At 35.2% G+C, this 27,729-nt stretch overlaps 2 protein-coding genes across 4 annotated transcripts in view; one reads left to right on the top strand and one right to left on the bottom strand.

Annotated features, from left to right (window-relative positions):
- LOC150100908 (uncharacterized) overlaps positions 1–14,329 on the top strand; it is a 60,714-nt gene extending 46,385 nt beyond the window's left edge. For 2 of the 3 annotated variants that reach the window (XM_090401497.1, XM_090401496.1), the window contains one exon: positions 14,203–14,329. In XM_090401497.1, the coding sequence (XP_090257623.1) occupies positions 14,203–14,287 (85 nt within the window). In that variant the 3' untranslated portion in view covers positions 14,288–14,329. Of the gene's footprint in view, positions 1–7,681; positions 7,788–14,202 lie in introns of those variants that run through there. The other variant, XM_090401498.1, reaches the window with a different exon arrangement.
- Positions 14,330–19,939: 5,610 nt separating this feature from the next.
- LOC150100907 (transcription termination factor 5, mitochondrial-like) overlaps positions 19,940–27,729 on the bottom strand; it is a 30,547-nt gene continuing 22,757 nt past the window's right edge. Inside the window, exons 3-4 of the mRNA XM_090401495.1 lie at positions 22,900–23,248; positions 19,940–20,976 (exon numbers count right to left, since the gene is read on the bottom strand). Of these exons, the coding sequence (XP_090257621.1) occupies positions 20,194–20,976; positions 22,900–23,248 (1,132 nt within the window). The 3' untranslated portion in view covers positions 19,940–20,193. The remainder of the gene's footprint in view (positions 20,977–22,899; positions 23,249–27,729) is intronic.

The raw sequence follows: 27,729 nt of genomic DNA, 5'->3' as shown, positions 1-27,729 counted from the left end.
AAAAGGCGTTAGCTGATTTTTTTTAACTTTATTTTTATTGTCAGAGTTAGAAACTTCAGCGACCTTTACCATTACTAATTCTGGAAAAAGAGTCGATTGAGAAACGGTGTATTACTTTTTGAAATCTCTTGGAAAAAAAAAAAAACCTACAAGTTAAGTAGAATTTTTATTGTTAAAGATGACTTTATAAAATGAGTTTTTGTCGAATATATGCGTGTTTCTCTTTAACCTAATGGTTGATGGGGTAGTAGTGCTACTTTACTAGGGAATTATTCTTGAACAAGGTGGTTTCCCATTGCCTTCCTTGTTCACAGTAGTATTCGATGTGTATAGATATGTGTTCATGGTGCTCATTTTGCCTGTTTTGAAAAAAGGAAAACCTGAGTTTCTGGAAGAAAAATCCTCCAACTCCGTATGAGACCGGATAACTGATCCCTTTGATTGAAAATCCCCGATAAAAGTTCTTTGCGTCATAGAAGAGATTCGAACCGAGGTTTTTCTAACCATAGGACTCCGTCAAATGTATGCGGGATCAAAACAGCATTTAAATGCCGTGTATTTCGACTAATAATTTCATTTACATTAGATAGAATTATTTCTTGAAAGGAGACAATTCTTCATGGGTCTCTGTACATGGCAGAGATTTAAATCAAAAGATAATCATATTTAGATTGTCTTTTCAATAATTTTAGAAATCGCTAAGTTATGCAATGTTAATTATCGTTGTGTAATATAAAAATACGCCTAAAATGTGTCACATGGCACGAAGAAAGACTAATTTCCAATAAGAGTGATTCATTCTGATTCACTGCATTCATAAATAACGGTAATTTTACTGCATATTATACCAACGCAAGTTATATGTTTACAGTTTTCCAGTAATCTAAACCATAATTTAATTTGTTTTACGAGGGTGGTCTCTCGTCTTCGACCATAGATGGCAACACTATCGGCAAGATTTTTTTTTCTAAGTTTGTACATCTCTCATAAGCAACCATGTGAAATTGCAAGTCATTCTATCAAGTAGTTTGTTTTATACAGCTGTCTGAAGCAAAAGTATTGTATGTATCTATCCCTTGAAATGGATAAAATTGAGTATCGTGCAGTTATAAAATTCTGTGTAAAAGAAGGTTTAACGCCAAACGATATTCATTCGAAGTTCATAAAAGTTTATGGACACTCTTCTCCTTCGTTTTCGACAATTAAGAAATGGGCTGCCGAGTTCAAACGTGGCCGTACCAGCCTTGAAGATGATCCACGTGAAGAACATCCAAAACGTGTAACAACATCAGAAATCATTGATCAAGTATACGATATGGTATAGGATGACCGGCGAGTCATCCGATACACATTATTTCAGACAGTAACATACATGTATCTTTAAGCTGTTTTTCAGGTATGTAAAAACTTTCTTTTAATTAATTTGTTACTAGTAATGTATTACTTTTCAAACCATTTGGCCAAGTGTACAGTATTTCTGCTCTCCGACATCAGACTGTTAATCAGAATCCCACAGCAGCAGCATGAATGCTTAAGTGTCTTCCAATGGTAGGCATTTTCATTTCACAGTGGGAGACCAACACCCTGTTTATTTTCGAATTTTCATGGATGAGATTTACATAAAAAAAGTAAGCCTAACGTGTTTGAGATTCAAGCCCTGCAGCAAATTGACATTACCTGTGATTCTGCAAATTCTAGTGTTCTGAAAAAAAGATACTAGCATGTGATTATTACTGCCGGCGTTATCATCCAACATTCTGTGCTATAAGATAAAGATCAAATTACAGCTAGCAGCCCAGGATAGCAGCGTATTGAAGTGACTGACAATGCATAGTGTAGCTGTTACTCCTCAAGTTGGAGTAACAGCTACACTATGATGATGGGATAGAGTAAGGTCTCTTATGAGAGTACTGCTTTCCATCTTGTTTATTTCAACCACACAGATGTTTGCAATTTATGCATCAGCATTAACTCCTGTTTCAGTAAGATTGTTGACAACTGTTCATAGTTTACAAGCTAATTTCACTATATAGTTCCTCTTCCTCCACTTAACAATGGAGAGATGTGACCATCGGTGTTCAGAAACACCTAGATCTGTTCTCGTTTTAAATAAGTGTATGGTTTCTCTGAGTTTTATCGGACTACCTTTGCCATTTTTCTTCTAGCGTGATGCCTAAGAAAAGTCACAAGCATAAATTTCTTCTTACATTAACTGCAAACTTCAATTTATAACATTTAATGCATGTCTTATGCAAAGGATGTGGTTTCTCGTATTTTGTATTAGTTTTGTTTTGTTAATTAATTACTCTGACTCCTTCACTTTCTATTTCAGTCTCGCACAAAGTACCTGAGTGTTCTGCCACTATGACAATTCTTGGTTGAAGATATCAAAAAAAAAGAAAATCAGCTAACACTTTTTCTTTACTTTTTATTCCCTTATAGGAAGTAGGCGAGGCCATTTTAGGTTTTTTTTTTGGAAACTAAGGGAGCAGTTCAATCTCTACTGGTAGCCAATTAGAGATGACTATCACTAATTATAAGCGACATCCAGTGAAGATACAACTGATAAGTGGCACCATCTCTTGCCCCTAACACTCTTACACAACTTCCAAGTGTGACCCCTTATTTTCCCCCTACTCCCCATGTATTAACAATTTTTCTTTTGTCACTCATAAAATCTCTTAGTAACTTTATAAGTTCCTATCATATCTCTTCTCCGCCACCCATCAGCTAAACTCTGCAACCCACACATTTTCAATCTGTCCTCATAGGGAAAATTCCACAGACCTGTCACCAGCTTGGTCTCTGAATCCTCTCCACTGCCCTCCAATCCCCAAAATGAAGGTGACCAAATCTGTGCACAGTAGTCAACATGTGGTTGAATAAAGAGGGATAATAACTTCCATATCTTTCCTTGTCAATGTGTTCTTCAGCATCCAAGTAATTCTCTAGCTATTTTGTCAACTATTACAATATGCTCTCTGAATTTCAAATCTCTTCCCACCATCACCCCAGATCCTTAGTTTTATCAATTTCCTGTAATCTAGTACCATCAATATGATATGAAGTGTGTAACATTTTTATCCCGAAGTGCATTACCTTGCATTTTGCATTAAATTGATAACCATTGCCCTCTGCCCACACTGTCAATTTATTTAAATCATTCTGTAAGATATTTACATCACCTTTATCAACTATTGCCCTCCCCAGTTTTGCATCATCAGCAAACAACTGAATACCCCTCCTCCCTCAAATCTTCCTCTATATCATTCATAACTTAAAGAAAGTATACATTCACAATGATCAATTTGCATAACTCTGTTTTTGATCACTAGCTGATTACCATCAGTTTTATTCTTCTTAAGAGAATAAATTTTCCTGTCTCAAAAATGTACATATCGATGCAAATTCAAAAAAAAAATGATTTCTAATGTATTCCTATGAGTGGAGATGTTATTCATATAATAATAATCAGAAATTCACTAACTGCATAAAAATGATAGGACTTACATTCAAAAGCGAAAAGAAGCATTTAATATCAAAACTCTAGATGCACTAGAAGTGTATCAGAGTTGGAATAAAATGTTAATCAGAAAGAATAACAAATGCCAAAGGAATCAAAACAATAACTAGCTTCTTTATGTTAACTGTAAAATGCATCTCAATAAACCTCGTTAGTGACAATGCTTGTGGCTGGAAAGACACGATTTCTAATCTCGTCTAAGACAGGAAGTATCTTTCTATGGACTTTTCAAATGAAGGTGAGTGAGCCCGTCTTTTAGTGATATGAAAGGATTTTTTACTCGCACTATAGATCAGTCGAGATGGATAGATAACACATGCAGCTCACAGACAACAGATTATGTAGATAAGATTAATCTCCCTGATAGGTTTATACTTGTACTAAGCCAGGTTACTTGAATGTGACTGGCAGTGTAGCCTAACACATCAAGGGAAAGATGATGTTGTTAAAACATACCTGTATGCTATTTAAACAGAAAACTTGGATATCATGCAACTCTGTTGATGATCGACCTATAAATTTATTAATACTATTTCATTTAGCTACAGCACACATAAAATTACTATACTCATTTGGGTTTTCAGCAATATAAAGATGTTCTAATGCTATGAGAGAAGTGTAATAAGTTTGTTAATTTTCTTTTTAATGTCCATCCCCCTCCCACCAGAGGTTGCTAATCTAGAGATTATTGAATCCTTGGCTATCGTAGGTAGGCTAAAAGGTTAACAATCTGGAAACCCTACTCTAGAGACCAAACATAAGTTGAGTTTACTCGAGGAAAGCATCATCTCCATATGAAACTGGCTAACTCACATTGAGTTTGCAAAGTTTAGTCAACCTAGTTCTGGTTGACTGAGTGGTAAGCGTATCCTCTTTCCAACAACATCAAGAAATAAGTTGTTGGATCGAATCCCTTCATGGACATGGATGTTCATGATTGTCTTTAGGTGGGAGATGAATTTCATTGCCTGGTGTGAGACAACTTTATTGAAGGTTTGAAAAAAAGTTATATTTTTGGTCTCTAGAATAGTGTTTCCAGATTATCCAAAAATAAATAAACACACACACAATATATATATATATATATATATATAGGGCTCAACAGTGGCATAGCTGGGGGGGTCAGCCCCAGGTGGCAATTTTTTGGGAGTTTCAAATAAGACAATTTTATTTGTCCACTATTCTTTTATTTATGTTAAATTAGTAATTTTTATTATTAGTGAATTAGTTTTTAACAACTATACTTACAACTAAAATAAATAAAATATAAATATAACAAAACCGTTACATTTTTCTATCATACTATAATTCAAATTCTTAAAAATAAAACAAAATGCATGACATGGCGATTGCTTTATTGCTTATACCAGTAGTCGCCAAAGTGGTCGATATAACATTGCTAGGGATCGATTCGGGCTCAGGGCTCGATAGAAAAATATAAGACATCATTGTACAGGCAATATTTAATTCGGTTAATTTGGATTACCTCCATCCTGAATGACAACGCAATTAAGAGTGAATCGTGGGAACAGTGAATAGGATCGGTAAGATATGAATAGGACCGGTAAGATGGAGCAAGGTCATGAAAATAGTTACGGAGGCCAATCAAGTAGGCCAAAATGACGTATTTACCAATAAACGGATGATTGTGTTTCCCGCCCGGCCGACGCGGCAGGAGCGAGATTGCAACACGTGCGCGGTTGCTATTTACTTATACTTACACGTATTCGAACCCAGTCTCATTTTTGCGCATCGACATACAAGTGAGCGTTAATATTCTAAAATTCATCAACATACATATTAGGTAATATTAAAATTACGTAATAGTAAAATAGAGGGGGTCGATAAAAAGTCAAGAAACTCTTGAAGGGGTTGACGGTCAAAGAAGTTTGGTGACCCCTGGCTTATACCATGGTGGCTATGTCTGAGCAGCAGGCACCTCACAGTCGGTACACATTTGAGAAAAACGTATTGTTTTTTTTTTCTTCTTCTAATTTTGCGTATAACTAAGGCCATTGACAGGATTTTATGGCCCCCGGTAATAATAATATTTCTGTGGTTCCCTATTATATTAGGGTTTTTGTTTAACCCTTTTGATGCATTTATGCAGTGTATAAAAATGAACAAGCTTGATTCCGTTTTTACCCTAAAAAAATGCTAAAATGCGATTCATCATTAGTTTTTTTTATAATCTGTTACACATTTATATCATTTGGGTCGTTATCGAAACCGTTGAAAAAATATTTATTGCATTCTTTATGTATGGTTAGTCTAGAGCAGAGGTGGGCAATCCTTGGCATGCATGCCAAACGTGGCACGCCAACGACTTTTTTCCAGCACGCAACCCAGGGCTCACCTTAAAAAATAATTAAATAAATACATTTCAAACATCTTCGCTAACTTGTATATTTTAACTTAATATAATAGAATTTTATGAAGTACTGTGATACCAAATAAAAATGCGATAAAGAAGCAAACCCTACCACTGTTTTAGTAATAAGAAAATAAGATACAAAAATCCTATTTCCAAGCCATCTGATGTACAAGTTTTGTCCAGTTCAGTTGTTGCATCATTCGTCAAGCAGCCAGACGTGGCGTGACTCCTTTACCATCATTTGATGTATCTTTTCGTATTTCGCAAAGAACGTATCCATTTTCTAAAGTGTGGATTTGGATATTATTATATCCAAATACACATATATGGATATATATGTGGATTTGGATTTTATTAAATCGTAAGTCATTAAAATATGGATTGGAAATATTTATTGTCAATTAATATGTTTAACTTATTAGATATGAAAGCAAATTTCCTTTACATTGCCATAAACATACCAACCATATTTACTCGCACTCCCTCCCCCCCCCCCCAAAAAAAATTATCTGGGGATTTTCGGAAACTAAAGTTTTCAGTTTTTTTTCGTAAAATCCCCGCATATATCTCGCACCACGATTGCTATTGCTATTTCCTGCTTAGAGAGTCGTTTTCTTGTGTGCATCCTACCCAAATAGCACCATCTTCATTCCCGTTATTTCAAGCAAAAATTACCAGTAGTTTACAAGACTTGAGATACTTAATGAACAAACCTTCACGAATGATTAATGAACCGACAGCTATGGTACTACGCCAGTAAAGATAGAGCAGTTATGAAGATGTGCATATGATTGGTGCAGTATTAACAAGATTGCGCGAGTCAAGCATAAAAGCAAGCCGACAATTTTTGAATTGAAATGCTAATTCTCTTCAACCAAATTCAATACCTGAAACTGCCATAATAATATTCACTATATATATTTCTTAGTTTTAACACGTTTACGAATTTTAACACTTTACGTTGATTTTTATTGCTTTATATTGAGCTGGGGAGACAGACTCCCACACATCTAGTTTTTAGTTAGATACTGTGTTTGCCAGTGCAACATATGGTTTTCTTGAGTCTAAATAGCATAGTTTCTGTGGGAAGGGGACATGTGATTCATTAGTTAAGTGCCAGTTTTATCCCAGTTGTCTCTAATTACACTATTTGTGGAGAAATATATTACACAGACTGCAAATGTCTCTGTACCTTATTCAGTGATACAATAAAATGACGTGTTTTTACTTGCATCTACAGTCACTATTGGCTACTGGGGAGGACGTGTTGTTTACCATGGGAAGCAAGTTACTATCGTCCTGACATAAACATGTTTAAACTTTTTTTTTCCTGTGAGTATATGCGAAACTTTTCAATTTCTTTTTTCGTAAAGTAAAATCAGGGGTGCGAGTTATACACGAGGGTGAATTATATTCGAGTAAATACAATGTTATTTTTAAAGCTATGTGAAACGTATTACCAAAATTCAGGATTATGAAGCACTATCTGCACGTGATTAGATTGCATGTGTACCCTTCTCTTTCATTTGCATGTGTGTAGGTCGGCTTATAATTGTAGTACTTTTTGGTTTGCTTAAACTTGGTTGGTATATGCAGAGAGTGATTGTGATGAGATTTTCCGAGCCCAATTATAACTTGTCAATGTCTATATGTCTCTGTCCAAATTTTTACAGCTCATAATCCAATTTTCATTAACATTAAAGGCTGTATGAAGAAAAAAGCAATTATTTAATTGCTTTCTTATATATATATATATTTATTTATTTGCTTCCTGCTCTTTACAGATTGAGCAGAATGTCACAACCACCAGCAAAGAAACATAGACATTCAAATGAAAAGGATATTTAGACAATTTAAAGAATACTGGACTGAAAAATTTGGCATGATTAAGAAAGATAATAAAGCATTATACATTTTATGTTCCGAATCAGTTGTTTGTAAGGCTTCTTCTGTAAAGAGACATTTTGAAACTGTTCATAAGAAATTAAGTAATAAAAGTGAGCAAGAACAAAGAATTAATTTCTTGTGCACTGAGCAAAACAAAAAAGCATCTGATAATTTGATGAAATTTATTTCAGGTAGGCCTAGTTCCAAATTAGTTGCTGCTAGTTTTGAGGTTTCAAAAGTTATTGCCCAACATGGAAAACCACTCGGTGATGGGAAGTATATTAAAGAAGCATGGCTAGAATGTGCTCCTTTCCTTTTTGACAATCTTTCAGAAAAGTTAAAAATTATTCAACGCATTAAAGAATTGTCTGTGAGTAGAAAAACAATTAAGGAGAGAATACTTAAGTTGGAAAAGAATACAGCAGAACAATTAACAAAAGGTTTGGCTTCATGTAAGTTCTTTTCTATTTGTGTTGATGAGAGCACAGACATTACATCATCAGCTAGGCTAGCAATCTTTGCTCGATTTTGTAGGGATGATGAAGTATGCAAAGAGATGATTAACTTTGTAACACTACCTGAGCATACCAGTGGGGTTGAAATATGTAAAGCAGTTATGAATGAATTATCTATTTGGCAAATTGTATTTCAAAAGTGGTATCCGTCACAACACATGGTGTTCCAAGCATGATTGGTAAGAAAGCAGGATTTGTAAATCTGTTTGCAAAACATGCTGGTCATCCACTGATAGGTTTCATTGCATCCCATGAGAATTTATGTGCAAACGCTGTCCTAAAGGAACTTCAAGAAGTGATGCAAACAGTAACCAAGGTTGTTAATTACATTTCTGCATGTGCTTTGAATAAAAAATAATTTCAGAATCTATTGAATGAGGTTGATTCGGTGTACAAAGGACTAATAATGCACAACAATGTTCGTTGGCTTAGTCGAGGTCTTGTTCAGAAACGATTTGTTGAATGCCTGGATGAGATAAATCTCTTTTTGACTAATCAACAAATATCTTATAAACAAATGTATGACATCTTGTGGGTTTGTAAACTGATGTTTTTTGCAGATTTTTGCAAACATTTAAATGACTTGAACCTCAAATTACAGGTCACGAAAACATCTTCAAATAAACTTGCAGATGTTTTCGTGGATAAATATGGATTATTTTGAAATGCAGTTAATTGATTTTCAAAGTAGCTCAATTTGGAGGCAGAAATTTGTTGACCTCAGAGTTCACTTGGAAAATTAGACACGGGAGTAACAGAGAGAAGTGGAAAAAGAGGTACTAAGAACTTGGAATGCTATTCTCGAAACTTTTGTATGTTTAAAAACCCTTGCAACAGCATTACTATCCATTTTTGCATCTACGTATTCTTGTGAATCATTGTTCTCAGTGATGAACTTTGTTAAGTCTTGTAACAGGAATAGCCTTGTAGATGATACTAGTAGCACATGCATATCTCCAAAGGTTACAAAATATAAACCTGATATAAATTATCTGTCATTAGTGATGCAGCAGCAGAAGTCTCATTGATGCTAAATAAATAAAATGTATACACTATTTTTCTTTCTCTAGTTTTTATTTAATGTTTTCTGCTAAAAATGGTAAAGATTAACTTCTATTTAATATATTATGCAGGTAAAATAACAATTTATTTTGTCTGTAATTTTTATGTATTACTTGTTAGGGAATTAAGAAGTAATAAAATTATATCTTTAATTTTATTTTCTTTTATTGTGCTTTAATCAAGTAAAACGATTATGAGATTGTGCACTGCAATATATTGGAAAAACTTTAAAATACTTATGTTTGATTGATCTTTATAAATAAAAAAAAAAAAATCAGAATTATTGTTTACTCTTTTGCTGATATTAAAAGTTGCATCTGTAAATTGTGAGGCTTTATATGGCAGCTAGAATTACACTTAAATGCAAATAAAAAATATTCACACTATCAACAGGGTAGGAATTTGAAGTAAACAATCCGTCACTAATTTTTATATTCATTCGATCTTACATGACTTACAATAACCACTCTTACAATATTCTTTGATTATTTGAAAAGGTCTTCCCAATACTTAAAAGACACCAAATAATAATATGTTCCCCAAAATTTCGGTTGGCACATGAGAAAATTTTGCACCAAAGATTTGGCACGTACACTTAAAAAAGTTGCCCACCCCTGGTCTAGTCTAGTCTAGATTTAAACAAATCTATCATTCTGCTGCACATTTGGGAGTTTACGGTGATCAGGGAGCTGCGCCGAAAACGCCCGCCAGCCTGACCAGTGGTGACGGTGACTAAACCTCAGATTGTCAGAAATGCAATATGTCTTTTTGACTTTTTTATAGTATTTTTGGTGTGTATTGAGAAGGGCAGCAAACTCAGGGACAGCTCCAGGCAGCAAAAGCTCTAGCCACGTCACTGAGGCTCGAAAAATATGCTCTTCCACTGCCCCTCCCCTTGAGAGTAGATTTTACCATCTGCGAGCAGCTGCAGATAGAAGAAAATATATTTTTATTTAATAAGAAATAATTTCCTAAACATTTTTTAACTTAGACAAAAGAAGATGAGTACCATAAAGTGCCATTCTATTAAGCAAATTAATGTAGCAAGTTATATTTTCCAGAAAATCAGTGTTGTTTCTACTGTTTTTCCTCAATATTAATAAATATACAAAAAATCTATTTTTCTTTCTTCCTTGACAAGGCAAATGCACGACTCTCCCATGATACTAGAGATGCTAATATATAGGGTGAAGAATATACAGTTATGAAGATATTATATGAAAATATTTAGCTCATGTGAATTATATCCATGACAGGTTGTCATTTTATGATAACTTAGTAGCATGCATGAACTTAGATAATTCAGAAACCTTGCTGTACATAACAAACAATGAACATTTTTTCAAGTCACTTCAGTCCACCAATAAGAAAAATAGTGGTCTATACCTAGCGATGAAATGAATTTACCATAAGCGTTCGCAAAACTCACTGTGTGCTGTTGCTCTTGGATTTTATAAACGTGAATTTATGGTATGGTTCAGAAAAGAAGAATACGCAAGTCTGTATTGTGTAAACAGAAATTTTGTTTAAATATGAATACACACGTAGACTATTTATCTCGGAAGTCGTCGTAGTTATTGAGACATTTGTCAAATTCATTCATAGTGAACTGGTAGCAGAGAATTCCAGACAATGTTTCCTAGATAGACTCTAGATGTTGGTAAGAGAGCAAATCAGTAATCGCTAAAGATTAAGGTTGAGAGTAATTTGATCTTGGTAATGCTTCCACCGAAATTTCATCCATTTTATGTCGGAAGAGGCAGAACACTGAAAGATCCGAAAAACTTTCTAATATATTTTCTACTGATTTCTTCAGCCAATGCAAACAGTGCCGTATACCACAGTGACGGCTGAGCTGGATAAGGGTAATGGGTTTACAGTCATACTGCTGGACCTTGCTAAGGCCTTCGACAGGACACCACATGGAATTCTAATCAGAAAACTGCAGCAGCATATGGGGATGGATATAGGGTTGGTGAGATGGATAGGAGGGTGGTTGATGGAGAGATGGATAGGAGGGTGGTTGATGGAGAGATATCAGAGAGAGTAGTTTATTCGAGAGTAGAGTCCAAAAGACGGCCTGTGACTAGTGGTGTGCTGCAGGGTTCTGTTCTTGGACCACTACTATTTAATTTGTTCATTAATAATATCGGAAAGGATCTGAGAGGAACTATCCATTTGTTTGCTGATGATGCAAATTTGGGTAGAGCAATAGTGAATGCACATGATATCCAAATTTTGCAAGATGATTTGGATAGATTGGGGTACTGGGCTAAGGAGAAAGGATGTCAATTTAATGTGACAAAATGTAAGGTTATACATTTTGGGGTGAACAGATTAGCAGCAGTATACCACATTGGTGGAACTGTACTGCAGGAGATTGACGAAGCCGGGGATTTGGGGGTGTTGGTGGACAGGGAGTTGAAGTTTAGGGGGCACATTGCAAAAGTGGCTAAATCAGCTCATCAAATCATTTGGTTACTGAAGAATACTTTGACGAGCAGAGACAAGCAAGTTATTGTTCCTCTGTATCGAGCCTTGATAAGACCCCATCTTGACTACTGTGCCCAGATCTTGGTGCCAGGGTTTCTTCTTGATGGGGAGGAGGTAGAGAGGATCCAGAGGCGAGTGACCAAGATGATAGCAGGTTTATGAAATGAACCTTATGAGAACAGGATGAAGATTTGTAGGTTGCAGACATTGGTTGATAGGCGGAAAAGGGATAGTATGAGTGAGACATTCAAATTACTGAAGGGTATCTATAAGATTAATTCAGAGGATATTTTTCAGAACAGGTCTGGTGGTTGGAAGACTAGGAGCCATCCATGGAAACTGGGCAAGAGTGTGGTTAGCAAAGGTATTAGAACTAGGTTTTTTGCATGGAGAGTGGTGAATGAGTGGAATAAGTTGCCAAAGTCTGTTGTGGGTGCCATGACTGTGAGTGGGTTCAAGGCAAGATATTATATGATAGATATAATATCTGTGTAGAAGCTGAATAGTTGTAGACATGATGTTTAGAGCATCCCTAGATGAGTCTAAGGACTCCTTGGAGTTGCTCGTAATAATAACAATAATACCTTCAGCATAAAGAGTAACCACCATACTTTATATTAAAAGAAAATTCGAAAAATTATTTTTCGATCTGTTTAATTTTGAAAGTTCAAAATAGTCTCGGAAAATCATTTAGAACACGTGATCACAGATTTTAATAAAGCACTTAGGCTTATTTGTGTTTATTTATTTCTTCATTTGCTAAATATTTTATTATATCAACATCTCAATGATAAGAATTCAACACTAATTTTAAGCGAATCAAGTTACATCTGCAAAAGAAAATAACAACAAATAGCTTAGCAGTTAGGACTGTCTTGTAATGAGGAATTCCATTTGATATTGTCCAATGTTTACATGTATGCACTGCATTATACATGCCCAAAAGGAGGTGTGCTTTGCTTTATGTGATACATACTAAGGCAAGTGATAAGAAGTCATTAGCCTCTATATACAAGTAGCTCAGACGTGAACATATTTCACGTGCAAAACACTGTTTTCCTTCCTTGGAAAAAGGATTAAAACCAAGTATAAAATTTCTTGGTATCTTTAACACATATATAATATAATATAATATAGGTATTATTTCTGGGAAAACTCCCATGTTACTCCTCTTAAAAACTATTATTTTTATGGCTATTTTGCCTTGCTTTTGTTTAGGAGTGCCCCTTATTTAATGTCATTGGCTTTTGACTTAAGAATTCTTAGGGCACTGCAGATGTATGTTAGAGATAAATATATGTAGCATAATAGAAGAAAATTTGCACATACCTTTTCTTAGATGTTGTTGCCTGTTTTCTTTCTGCGGTGTGCATACTTCTGCTGTTATGGTGTTGAAAGGAGTGTGTGTGTGGGGGGGGTAGGCAATTTTGGAGAATTAATTTGAAGAAACCCGTTTTTTTTGTTTTTATATATAATATATACATATATTATTTTTGAGGGTGGGCAGAGCGCTTTTTTTATAGGGTGGAAAAAAGATGAAAAAGGGGGGGGCTGAAAATAGAAACTATTTTTTAGGGGAAGGGTTTATGGAAAAAGGGGGCCGGGGAGAGGGTTGACTGGGTGCGAGCCGTTTCAACCATGAGGGTCGTCGTCTGAACTCATGGAGGAAGTGGATGATAGCATCCACTTCCTCCATGAGTTCAGACGACGACCCCACACAGTCAAAACAGCTCGCACTCCCATCAACCCTCTCCCTGACTCCCTTTTCCCATAAACCCTTCCCCTTCCCCTAAAAAACAGTTTCTATTTTCAGCCCCTTTTTCATCTTTTTCCCACCCTATAAAAAAGCGCTCTGCCCACCCTCAAAAATAATATATGTATATATTATATAAAAAAAAAAAAAAACAGGTTTCTTCAAATTAATTCTCCCACATTGCCTACCCCCCCCCCCTTTCAACACCATAACAGCAGAAGTATGCACACCGCAGAAAGAAGACAGGCAACAACATCTAAGAAAAGATATGTGCGAATTTTCTTCTATTATGCTACATATATTTATCTCTAACATAATACATCTACAATGCCCTAAGAATTCTTGAGTAAAAAACCAATCACAATAAAAAAGGGGCACTCCTAAACAAAAGCAGGCAAAATAGCCATAAAAATAATATAATATTATATTATTATTTAGAAGTTTGAAATTGCACAGTTTCATGACCCCACCACTATATCATAACTGGTAGAGTAGTTAAGAAATTAACTTATTCGTGAAATATTTTTCTTTGATGCGAAGTGAAGAATAAATGACTTTTAATTTCCTTTTATTACAACTTTCCATATCTCTTTAGAGAATTTCCTTATGATGTTCCTCCCCAAGAAGAAGAAGAAGAGTCTCTACAAGCTGAATCTTTATATGTATTTGATAATTTGTAACAATGTTAATAAAGTATCCTTGATATGGTTTCAGTTATATAATTCCAGAAGTATCTATTACTACTACTGCTACTACATCATCTAGGGCAGTGTTTCTCAAACTTCATATATCCGCATACCCCTTCTTAAATTTTCATTATTACCAAGTACCCCCTAATCAATTAATTAAAAAATAAATTCATTAATTAATTAAAATTAAATTAATTAAAATATCAATTAAAATTAAATATCTATTTTATTTGAATTTATATGTTCATGTAAACAAAAAATATGATCTATTTTTAAATTTTGGTTCTCTAGAGATGTCAGACGACACACTCTTATCAATTTCATTTGATCCAGATGAAATATTAACGTTACATAAGGAAATTTAAAGAAGCTGCAAACATGCTTAAAATACCAACACAATGCAATAAAAATCAAGGATTAATCCTCCAACAAGTTTGGTCAGCTTTAATAAAAAATAAACCTCAGTCAGACCTCGGATATTATGAATGTGAACAACAGAACGTGGCATCATCCAGCATTGTTTAAATTTCAGCACTGCTTTGAATCTGCATTCTGATTTTTAATTTTATGAATAGTCAGACGGCTACAACTGTATAGCATGAACTATTACTAATAATTTTTCATTTCTTCGTGTTTTAAACTTTAAGTTCCTGTTACCCCCTGAAGATGTAAGTCAAACGACTTACGAAACTTGTCGGGTCTTTTATTAATTCATTGTGTTTTATATAGCTTATTAAAAAATGTGGTCCAATTACTGGAATATACCATGTGAACTTCTAAACCACAGAAACCTCCACTTACAATATCAACGTTTTTTTGTTGCTTACAGCTACTTGCATTTGCTATATTGCTCTCTTTTGGGGGTTTTATAAATCTAATCTTTAACTAATGATCCATACGTAAGAATTTGAAAGCTAAAAAAAAAATACTGTATTTACTCGAATATAACTCTAACTTTTTTCCCAAAATTAAAGCTAAAAAATCGTGTTGTGAGATACGTGCAGGAATTTTCGGAAACTAAAGTTTTCAGAAAAAAACTGAAAATGGTGCGACTTATCAAGAAGCTCCTACTCGTTATCACTATTTTTGGCATCGAGAACAGTTTCTTTGTGTGCATCGTCAAAGTCATCTACCCAAATAGCGTCATCTTCTTTCCCATTATTTCAAGCAAAAATTACCAGTAATTTACAAAGACTTGAGATACGTAGAGCAGCGAAGAACTGCATATGATTGGTGCAGTATTAACAAAAGATCGCGGGAACCAAAGACAAATTAGCATTTCAACAGTTGAGTTGAAATGCTAATTCCCTTCAATTGAATTCCATAATATCTGAAACACATTCACTATATATTTCTTAGTTTTAACACATTAACGACAGGGAGTGGTGTCAAGCAAAACCATATGTTCCATCGGCAACATATGGTTTTGCTTGGTTATACAGCAGTTTCTATTGGAGAGGGGATGTGATTCATTAGTTAATGCCGTTTTATGCCGGTTGTCTCTAATTGCACTGTTTGTTGAAAAATATAATGACTCCTTTAATTATGCATAGCCAAAAATTGCCACGTACTCCCAGGGTACACGTACCACATTTTGAGAAACACTGATCTAGGGCATAAGCAGTTCATCAGTTTTCAGAGATGGAGTGTTTTGGTCTTCTTTTTATGACTTATTACAGTATTTTCTACAGCATTGCTCTCATCGATATTCTTGTGAAACCCACACCAGCTCCACTGTAAAAAATTTTCTATTGTTTTAGATTTGTAGACTTGTCCAATTTCCAAGAGTTTGAGGGCTTACGTTTGTCAGATTTATATTTGTTTATTGATTTTGGAAAGTATGGATGGCCAGTGTTCTTCTCTCTTCCTCTGGAAAATTGTTCAATACATCATCTGATATTTCAGGATCATTTGGTAAGATTAAATTAATTTCAGCAGATACCGAAGTAGCCATTTTTACTGTGGGGATGTCGTGATGGTTTATCTTTTTATGATATTCTTGCCATAATTTTTTTGACAAGTGGGTTCTCATCAAATGGAACCATTTTTTGAGTTTTAGCAGTGTTACTGTAAGTTGTGTGACTAAAGTTCAGGTAAGGTAAAATTATCAAATGGTAGAATAGATATACAAGTTTGAGATGGTACTGTTCTTAACTGCCACTTTCTCAGCATAAGAGCATTTTGGAACAGATGTGGTGGTGGTTAAAATTCTTTTTGCATCCTGAAATGATATATTTTGTTCTGTTTTAATCTTTTTTTATTTCTCTTTCATTCTTCCACTTCTGATGTGCACGAGAATAAGCAGGATGATCCTCCTGACAGCTGACACATTCAGCTTTCTTTGCAGGGCAAGATTTGTTATCATGCTATTTACTACCACATTGTTTGGGCATGGCTATATTTCTGGCATTTAAAGCATTTCATTCGATTAAAGATGTGCCCAACAGGATATTCGCGATACCCTGCTTTGGTGTATCAAAAGTAAGGATGATGTTACTGGTTGGAAACAAATAACTATCCCTCATACTTATCATTTTCCTGATCTTTAAGCTTTTGAACATATCTTCTCATTTGGAACATCAAGAATATTCCATTCAGATATCACTCCACTAGAAGAGTTTAACGTTTTATGAGATGTCACTATAATTGGTATTTCACCCATTGCATAACCTTTAGTAATTTTTCTGAGTGTTGCTGACTAGATGTTTCCACTGTTTTGGGAGATCCTGCCAGTCCTACTAAACCCTTTTGAATGAAGAAGGTGACATTTTCCCTATTGGCTTTTCACTTATTACATGGATGATTCACAAACACTGGTACGTTTATGTTGGTATCACATCTTTTGTTTCTTCTTCTTCTGTTATCAAATGATATGTCAATGGTATCAGTACCTGGTTGGGACCTTGTTATGCACCCTGAAAACCAAAAATATGCTCAAGAGATTTTTTTGGTTGGTGCCAGAGCTGACCAGCAAGCAATGACTGCACTTAAGAGTAGAATGCCAAGGCTATCCCAGCACCACAGCAACTCTTAAACCATTACCCAGCACCATGGGGGTGGAAGACTACTGACCCTTTGAAGCAAGTCCACAGGCTGACTGATCCTGGCCAGGCCATCCAGGTCTGCCTGTCTTGCAAAGTAGAGGTCAAAGTAGTTCAAGACTACCATGATCCCCCCTTTCCAGATGTCCACAGGTCACACCATATGGCAAATGGAAGCAGGGTATTGGATTCTAGTGATGGTGTTCTGGAAAACAGGACAGTAAAAAAAAAAAAAAAACTCAGGAGAAGTGGAGCAAAGAAAAAGGGATAGAATGAAATGGGCCAGTACCATCACTTGAAAATCCCCTCTACAGGAAGGGGAGAATGAGGATAAGGAGCCATTACGTATCCTGGATAAGCATTTGGCAATAGAGACAGATGGAATATCAGTACAAATGCTAAAGGAATTCAGTTGAAATGGCAAGCCCATGACATGTTTGTATGACTTGAGTCAGCTCAGGAAAAGTACTACAGGAGTAGAAAGAATGTACAAGGGTGGTGAAAAAAACCAATGTGTCCAACTACTTACCTATCAGTATCTCTGGAGTGGTAGTGAAGTTTTAGAGACGTTGGTAAGAACTTGTCCAGAAATGGGTCAACAGAAAAGTTATACTCTGTATAGAACAGCCTAGCTACACTCTGCATAGAACAGCCTAGCTATACTCTGCATGGAACAGCATGGGTTTACTAAAAGGAGGTCATGTTTTAGCAATTTTCTCATATTTTACAACAATGTTATGGGAGAGTTGGATAAATGGAATGGACACACTATGATACTGTTGACTTCGCTAAAGCATTTGATAGAATATCACATGAAAAACTGTTTATGTACTGGAGAATATTGGATTAGAATATAAACTCATGACTTGCATAAGCGAATGGTTGATAGACATGTATCAGAAAATGGCATATGGTGGGTGTGAATCCGTCAGATTTAAGGTGACCAGCAGTATACCACAGGAATCAATCCTTGGACTTATTGTTTCTTAGTCTATACATTAATGATATTGAGAATGAACTGACAGGAGATATTTGATTGTTTGCTGATGATCCAGTTAGGCAAGGCAATCAGTGATGATAATGATATCTGGCAGTTACAGAATGATTTGAATAGGCTGGAAATGTGGGCAAATGATAATGGCTATTAGTTCAATGTTAGTAAACATACAGTTATGCACTTTGGCATGATGAGATTTCTGAGAGCATATTGTACTGGAATGGTTATGCTACAAAAAACTGATGAGGCTAGAGATCTCAGAATTATGGTAGATAGGAATTTGAAGTTGAAATGTCATATAGGATAATTCCTATATGACATTTCAGAGGAAAATTGCAATATTAAAATGAAACCATATCTGCATACCACTGTATGCAGATATGGTTTCCACAATTCAGTGGAAATAAAGAAGCTGTCAAAAGGGAGCAAAGAAGAGGTACAAAGATTATATTGGAATTATGAGGACAGACTGAGAGTATGTGGACTACAGAGACTGATAAGCAGGAAAAAGAGGGGTGATATGATAGAGGTCTGTAAACTTCTGAATGAGTGTTAAAGGATATTGTCTGATAAAATTTTTCTTTATATGGAAGTTGCATTCCTAGAAATTTGTGCACAATTAAGTGGTATGAACAAGCTTTTTCTCTCACAGAGCAGTGAGTGAAAGAGTCTGCCTGAAGAAGTTGTGTATGTATAATGTGAATGAGATTAAAAGTGACAGCTGGTGTGGGTGATGTATGGCCTCCATTGGATGTGTCTTGACTCCCTGGAGGTCTCAGATAATAATATTATTAATAAAAGACTGCTTAATGCTATTCAGAACAGCACAATCCAAATAATGGATGACTCTTCTTTCCCCTACCCACATTCTGCTTCTGCTTTATGTTAAGTATTTGCATGGACATTACTCTACTGAACTCATCGCCATCATTCCTCCAATATTTACCAAAATTTTAAGAAGAGTAGCTGCTGGCATGGCTGTCCACAGAAAATTTTCTGGGAAGGCAGGAGGGAGGGGGGGGGAGGCAAAGCGTGGAGACAAATAATTACATCAATAAATTTTTATTTATTTATTTAATTTTTTTTTCCCAAGTGGATCTGGGGGTGGGGGGAAAGTGCCCTATTTTCCCCCCTCTGCAGGCATCCATTTACTATCCAGCTCTGAACTGAACAAACTAACCATATTTTACAACTTCTGCTCCTCCTCTTTCATTCCATCTACATCTGGAAACAGCTTCCATCAACTCTGTTTTCTTCAAACTTCAGCTGTTCAAAAACACATGTTGATAGAACTCTTATTTGCTTATCTATACATGGTATTTATGTGCTATAAGTGTTGTGACTTTTCATCTGTGGGTCAGATATAAAAATAAAAACCTAATTAAAATTGAAGTTTTATTTAATTAAATAAATTAAAAAAAGGTTAATAAAAACAGGTCTGCAGTATCAGGATGGAAGGAAAATGTAAGGGCTCACAGATTAATTTGGAAGAAAACTTAATAGAAAGCTAATAATAGTGTAAACTTAAATGTCTATTAGCATCATAATATCCTCTGTGATACTGAGGGTACAAATCTAGAAATGATAATGATGAAGTAAAAGAAATATGCTTAAATATCAAGTTTTATTTTATAAATAATAGTTTTGAAGATCAATGTTTCTCCAATTTATTTAGAATTAGTAAATAGTTAAATTATAGATATCTTACAAAATATATATAACTTAACTTGAACTTAAAAATTCAAGTAACCAAATTGCTGCAAGAATTTAAACATTAAATACAGCAGAATAGATGCACAAAGCAGTCATGATATTCATGTCTTGAGTAACTCATTGTAGAACTAGATGTGCTTTTCAGTTTATGCATATATGCCTTCACCAGTGAAAGACATATCCTTTTCTAAATAGTATAACAGAAGCTGCAAGAAATTATAATGAGTCTTCCACTCAGAGTATGGTTGAATTTCTTCAAAATATGGCAGGTTATAAAAAACTTCCTGCACTTTTTCATTACGGTATAACACTATGGGTAATCCATTTAGTAGCTGTTCTCTAGAAATTCCATTCGACAATAGGAACCCAGTGATTTTTTGTATATTTAATAATGACATCCGAGAAGATAAAGGATGAACATTCAATTTTTGTCTAATTACTGGTAAAGTGCTATCTAAACAAGATGCCAAATAAAAACAACATTCCTTCCCATATGAGTGATCCTTACCTGATTTTAACATATGAAAATTTGAACAAGAAAGTGCATTTATTGAGATAGATATAAAACCCTCTTTATTCATCAGCTGTAGCCTTCTTTTTGTTTTTTTGAATTCATAAACTAAATATAAAAATCTAGGACATGTGCTCATCGCTTGTAATTGAGGCATCTGAAATATTTCCATCATTCTTGTTTTTAAAGTATCAGATGAAACAGTCAATATTCTAGGACAGTGTTCTATCTGGTAATCTTTTATATGGTACTCTTTCAAATGCTGCATGTTTTTGCTTATATCTCCAGCAGATCTCAGAAGAATTCTTGAATATCTCATGGCCAGTTCTCTTAAATCAAGATTGTCATAATCAGAAATTTGAAGGATAGCTTCAAGGTTATCAGGGTCGCACTTAAGAAGGAAATATTCTGAACTGATCTGAAATCAGATAAACAAACAAATAAGTAAATCTCTCTCTCTCTCGTGCACACACGCACGCACGCATGCGCGCGCACACACACACACTTAAATTAACTAACCACTAACCAATCCTTGGATTGGTTAGTGTCAACTACCTTCAGGTATACCATCATATAACACTACCTTCAGTTAACTGACCATTCAGTTATCTGATGAGCAAACTGATTTCCCACTGCAATTGAACAGTTACTATATATGATATATTTTTATTACTATATATGATATATTTAATTATCACCTTGTATGTATATATATATAAGGTGACAATTAAATTCAGGAATGCACATATAAAAACCACATACAGTAGTCCACCCCCTTATCTGCTGGGGGATACATTCCAAGATCCCCCAGTGGATACCTGAAATCACAGATAACTAAGACAAAAAACGTGACATAAAAAAAAGTTTCAAATTTCGGCTTATCTTTTTATATATAGAGTAGATACACACACATACACACAATGTTTTTCCCATGCATACATACCTATGATAAAGTTTAATTTATAAATTAGGCACAGTAAGAAATTAACAATAACTAATAATAAAATAGAACAATTATAACAATATACTGTAATAAAAGTTATGTGAATGGAATCTTAGCAACTCAGAATACAATTTTTTTTTCTTTCCTTATGAAGTTGAGAACCTTCACATTTTCACTTAGAGAAGCACTTTACAGCTTTTTTTGGATTATGTTACAACTGTTTGGGATTCTCTTTAGCCTGCATTGCTAACTTCCTTTCCTTTCCAGCCAGCCTGGTTGGCTGAGTGGTTAGTTTTCCTGCTCTCCAGCCAAAAGGCTGTAGGTTCGAATCCCGCCATGGACGTTTGTGATTATCTGGGAAAATACTAGTGGTGGTGGTGGTGGTGGTGGGCAGTAGATTGCGTTAGTGTAGATTATGTGATTCACTGTAGTTGGTGGATTGAGTGGTGGAGACAGAGAGCTGTAGAGTAGGTGCCCTCCCTTGATGAGTCTTTGAACTCCTTGGAGGTGTCACATAATAATAATAATAATCTGAGTAGTTACCCTTCTGCCACACTAGTTACCCCTCTGGCAGGTCACCTTTCCTCCTTAAATTCCCTCCACAATTGTTTCTTTTTTTTGCAACTCAAACTTAATGATGGTATTCATCTATTTAACTCCCACTTGATTTACTCTCCTGACTCTAGGTATGCAATTTGCCATTACCTCCCTCAAACACTCCTTTACCACTTCCCATGCACTATCAACATTCAGCCCTTGCAGTTTTACATGCCATGACACCGATCCAAGCAATCTCCTAACTTTGCCATACTTACCTGCACTGTAATTCCACATATACCCTGTCTTAACTGAAAATTCCACACATTTAGCCACCTCCCAAGTTAAGACCATATGCTCACTCTCACCAATTGTGCCAATCTGGTCATATTCATTATGGACAAATTCTCAGATGCAATTACTAGATCGAGCACTCTCGAACCCCTAGTATATTCCATCACATGCTGTCTCAGGTAATTATCCCTCAGTAATTTACAGGATTAATAAGGATGAGTTATACATAGAGTGGAGGATGAGAGAGGAAGGGCAAGAAGCCATCCCTGAAAGTTGTATATGGGTGTGGAAAACCGGGAAGTGAGGAGTAGATTTTTATAGGGAGAGCATGTAGTGAATGCTAGGAATGGGTTTAAAGTTCAGTACAAGAGAGAGATATTGCTTGTCAAGTGAGACCTCCTCCAATGGGTCTGTAACACAGATTAGTAATAATAAACTAAATAAGGTAGATGGGGCTAGAGTATAATAATTCTTCAATATCATGAAAATGCCAACTTCTTAAGGTATGCAAAGAAATGAATTACTTCATGCAATATACAAAAAGTATCTACTGCAGAATTTCCTTACCTTTGAAAGAGGAATCTTAAAATCTTCTACTAAGATTCTGAGCACTTCTTGTAAATGTAATAAACTTCTGTTTCGTAGGCCAGGAACTTTAAATAGCACATCCATTATATGTGTGGACTTACATTTCAGCTGCCATGACAAGTACTCAATCAAGAATAAATTTTTAAAAGCTATTAAACTTGTATTTGAGGAATAAACTTTAGCCTGATTCATGATCTGAAGTTTAAGATCTTCTGGACACTCCAGATGAGCTAACATATGTTTTGTAACATCCAGTGATGAAGTGGAAGAACATAAAAAATTATCTAGCTTCAACTGATGCAGTGTTTTTTTAATCACAGAATAAAACCTAAATTAAAAAAATGAAAGTTAAAGACAGCAATGTGCAAATTAGCATGTTGTCTACTATAATGCAATATACATGCTACATTTATTTCTTATAAATGTATTTACTAAAATCTAAGACTAGCACCAAAAAAGCTTTTCCTAGCAAGTATATAAGGTGCAACAACAGTAATAATCCTAATCAAAACAAAACATCAAAAATGAATCTTTAACAAACTAGAGAAGATAATTCTCTTCTGGTGGTTATTATCTTAAAGCCTCTTACTTCATAGACAAATGGGACATTTAAAAGCACTGTAGCTGTTTAATTTTTTATTTATTCATATGGAGTTTCCTCCCTTTTCTCCCCCGTCCCTATTGGGGCGAGTTGAGCCTCCTCATGGGGAGTTAAGTATTTATGGCTGTAGATCTGTGTGTGTTCACGGGGCCGGTTTGCCTGCTTGCGGGATGAAAAACCCTACTGGGGTTTTTCATCCCTGGACAGCAGGGTTCCTTCCCCAGATAAACTGGGGAGGGGAACCCTGCTGTCCATGCCCAAGACGCTAACTTGGCTATGGCTGGGGAAGATCCTTAAGCTCCTCACGTCGGCGACGGGAATTGAACCCAGGACACTCCTTCCCCAGGCATATGGCTGCGAAGTGCAAAGCCACTAGACTAACCGTGCGGACACCGTAGCTGTAAAGATGTGAGAACTACTGCAATGTGAGTGGTGTATTGTGGTTAAATTATTAGATTTAAATTGCTGTTGACATTTTTGTTAATATCAGCCCCCCCACACATCAGAAGTTACAAATTCTATAGCTACATCTATGTCAAGAGTGGGTAGGCAATGGTATATGAAGGAGTATCTAGCTATAAAGTATAACTGAAATTAATTTGATAAATAAAAAAATTATTAGAAATAATGAAAGAGATTGTCACATTATTACCATAACTATGTAAAAATTTGCAGAAGAAATGAATAATTACACGTTTTGATTGTGCTGTTTCTTTTAAACAATTAAAGATAACTACCAACACACTTCCAACATATTCAGGCTCCATTTGAGGGGTGAGGTAATAATGTCTTATATTATGTATAAAATTTCTCAAAAAACAGAACTGTGTGCGTGCGCGCATGCATTCATATGTGTGCATGCTTTTGGAACAGTTTTGGGAGGAGTGCAGGAGATTTTTCCCACTTACCTCTCCTAGATCCTTTGCATATTTACAAGGTTAAACATATACAGAAACAAGAATGTATGCATCTTACACCAATAAAGTTACAACTCACTTCTTAACTATTAGAACAGAACTGTTGAAATCTTTTAACACATATTTATACATATTTTCCAAGGTCAAATCAAGTCTTTATGCCTGAAGGGAAATGAGGTAATGTGTTAGTTCAAACACAGAACTAAAATAGAATAAAAAAATTTCTAAAGAACTGAACTTTTTTATTTTATTTTAAAATGTGAGATAACTGTTCTTAAGTGTTAAATTATGTGTGGGGGGGGGGCATCAGAAATCAACAGGGTAAGGAAAAGACATTTCAGTGCTTATCATGTGGTAAAGACTGCATGCTTTCATTACTTTTGGTGTGAAATGTAAGATCAAGATATAAAGCGGTTTTCTCATTATTACTGCATGTTTTGTAAAATTAATTTGTCTCAACAGATTGATGGAAAGGGCTGGTCTAAGACTTGAGATATCAGTGATTTGCAGAGAACAAAAGATCATGTAACAGATATATCCTGAATTTTCTTGGAAATGCAAGCATTTGACATTGCACCCAAGCTTAAAATCTGCCAGAAGATTAATGTCTCACTCTTTGGATCTTCTACCACCTGCTCTGCTATTATTGCAAGATAATGTGGTACTCACAACTGATGAATTTTCTGCTTCCAGCATGAAGAGAAAAGTCATGTACATGTGAATGCATAAAACCACACAATATACTGAATAATGCAACATACAATTTGAAATATTTTAAAAGAACATCAATCTCTTCTATAACTGCATAATGGTTGTCACCTTTGTTAGTCTTTAGTCTACTAGTTTGTATGTTTATACCTGAAGAAATCCTGTGCAATTAGGAAGAAATGTCGTGTTGTTAATTAAAATAAATGTTATCTTATTCCAGTATTTTGCCTTAGAAACTTTTAGTTATATATGTATATATATAGAGAGAGAGAGAATGAGACCAGATAATGGGATTTTTTTTTTTTTTTAATTTCTGAATTATCACTCATTTTACAGATGATTGAATGAACATTTTTCATAATCTATGATAAAACAAATTTCAAGTGATTTGTGAAATTATGAAAATATCACTATCCATAAAAAATAAAAAAATTAAAAAAAAAAAAGGAATGTTAAATCATTAGTGAGAACTACTTAACAGAAGAAATACCTTTGTAGAAAGAAAATGTGATGGGTGTAGTGTATTCAGAAAGAATAGAATAGAGATCTGGAGTGAGGATAATAGTGTTCAAGTGTTTGAGGCTGTGTGTAGGAGGGTGGGGCCAACAGGATGAAATACGTAATGGACGTTGCTATGAACTGGGGAATTTAGTAGAGGAAGCCAATGAACTGCTTTAACAACTAAATTTAATAAATCAAACAGTTTTGGCTAACTATTTCTATAGCTAAAGCAAATCCTTATGGCTGATTTCAACCATGTATAAATCGAAAGACAGAAAAGTGTTTGGTCCTGTACATATAACAGGGAGGTTGTTTTGCAAACTGAAATGGAGTGGATGGCAGACAGAATGGCTGACTGAACGGTATCAGAAAGTAACATATGAAGGTGCTGAATCAAACAGAATGAAAGCAGCCAGTGGATTCTATTCAACTTGTATAATATCTAGAATGTTCATAAATAACACTTCAAGGTATAAACAACATCAAGAGAAGGAAAAAATACATTTATTGAACTTACTAATATTTTGCTGGTTTTCTACCCAGTCTTCAGAGCATCAATTATAACTGTGACAAAACTAATTGTCCTTACATGATATCTTCTTTGGAAAGAATAACCATCAAGTGAATTTGGTGAAGTCATGCTATCAGGTCTCAATATGACTATCTTCCAGCTCTTTGGCAAATTAATGCAACAATACTTGTTGATGTGGAGAGAGTTCTTCATAGCTGATACTGATTCTAAAAATAGTCTCTTGGGCCTAAAATGACTTCTATGTAATATCAATGCCTTTTTCCATTTAATCTTATGTGGAGTATCCAGAGCATGGTCTGCCAATCCTGACTTGCCATACAGATGATCGTGGATGCAATTTTGTGTTTTCTTGAAGGTGTAATCTACCAGTCTGTCCAAAGTAGACTAAACTGAAGCTACATGGAACTTTATACCAGGATGTGCAAGGGGATAAAGCTGATCTTTAGGAGGACAGATTGAATCTGAATGACCCGATTATTCAGATTTACCATGTACTCGGGTTATTTTTTATAGAAAGGAAAAATATACAAAGAACTGGATGGGACTACAATGGATTCACCCCCATCCAGCTAACTTCTATACTGAACAATTTAAAAACCAAGCACTCAATGCAGCCACTCAAACCAATAGTTTGGATGTGCTACATTGATGATTTGTTTGCTATTTGGCCTCATGGTCCAGACACACTGGATACATTTTTAGCACATCTTAACAGCCAACATCCTAAAGTAAGTTCACCACAGGGGGGGGAAATAATAATAAAGTAACAATTGTCTTCCCTTGGTAGATACACTAGTAGTGACATGACTTCTTAATAGCTCATTATCCTTTTCCATTTACAGAAAACCCACTCATACTGAAAGGTATTTATGTAAGCAATCACACCACTACCCTTCCTGACATCATGACATCCTTAACATACTGACTCACCGAGTCAAAACTATTTGTTCAAATGACACAGCCATTGAAACTGAGCTGAGGTGCCTTCACAACACACCTCCTTTTCAGCCAATGGTACAACCCCTATAAAATGGATAAAATGCTGACTTGCCATATACAAATCCATCCCTCCCACAACCAATACACAAGATCACAGCAAAACTATTCTCACCTCGTATATTAAGGGTACCTCAGTGGCATGATCTCCATGCTACTTTCAATCCTCTCATTCAGCTACCTTCATTCATTCTCCTAAAGATCAACTTCATCCTCTTGAACATCTAGGAGTGTATACAGTTCCTTGTGTCTGCAGTTTAGCCTACTTTGGACAGACTGATAAATCAGTTAACATCAGATGGGTAGTGACCTCCCTCCATAATGTAATAACAGCATACATTTCCTAGGAAATGTGTTTTTACATTATGGAAAATACCTAAGAATAGCGATCTGAACTTCCCCCACCTTTGTAATGAGTTGCCCGGTATTGTACTACGTACTAGGATCACTTGCATTGGCTAACGCTAGTGTCGCCGATACTTTATAGTTTACTATATTCGGCAAGAAACTCTCTGATTCCGATCTTTGAGTTTCTTATTCGGTTTTAAAACTAT

Source organism: Typopeltis vanoorti, chromosome 12 (genome assembly GCF_054136105.1).
Source record: "Typopeltis vanoorti isolate ZY-2024b chromosome 12, IOZ_Tvanoo_1.0, whole genome shotgun sequence".
NCBI lineage: Eukaryota > Metazoa > Arthropoda > Arachnida > Uropygi > Thelyphonidae > Typopeltis > Typopeltis vanoorti.
Note: the sequence above shows the minus strand (reverse complement) of the source record. Positions and strands in the feature narration are given on the sequence as shown.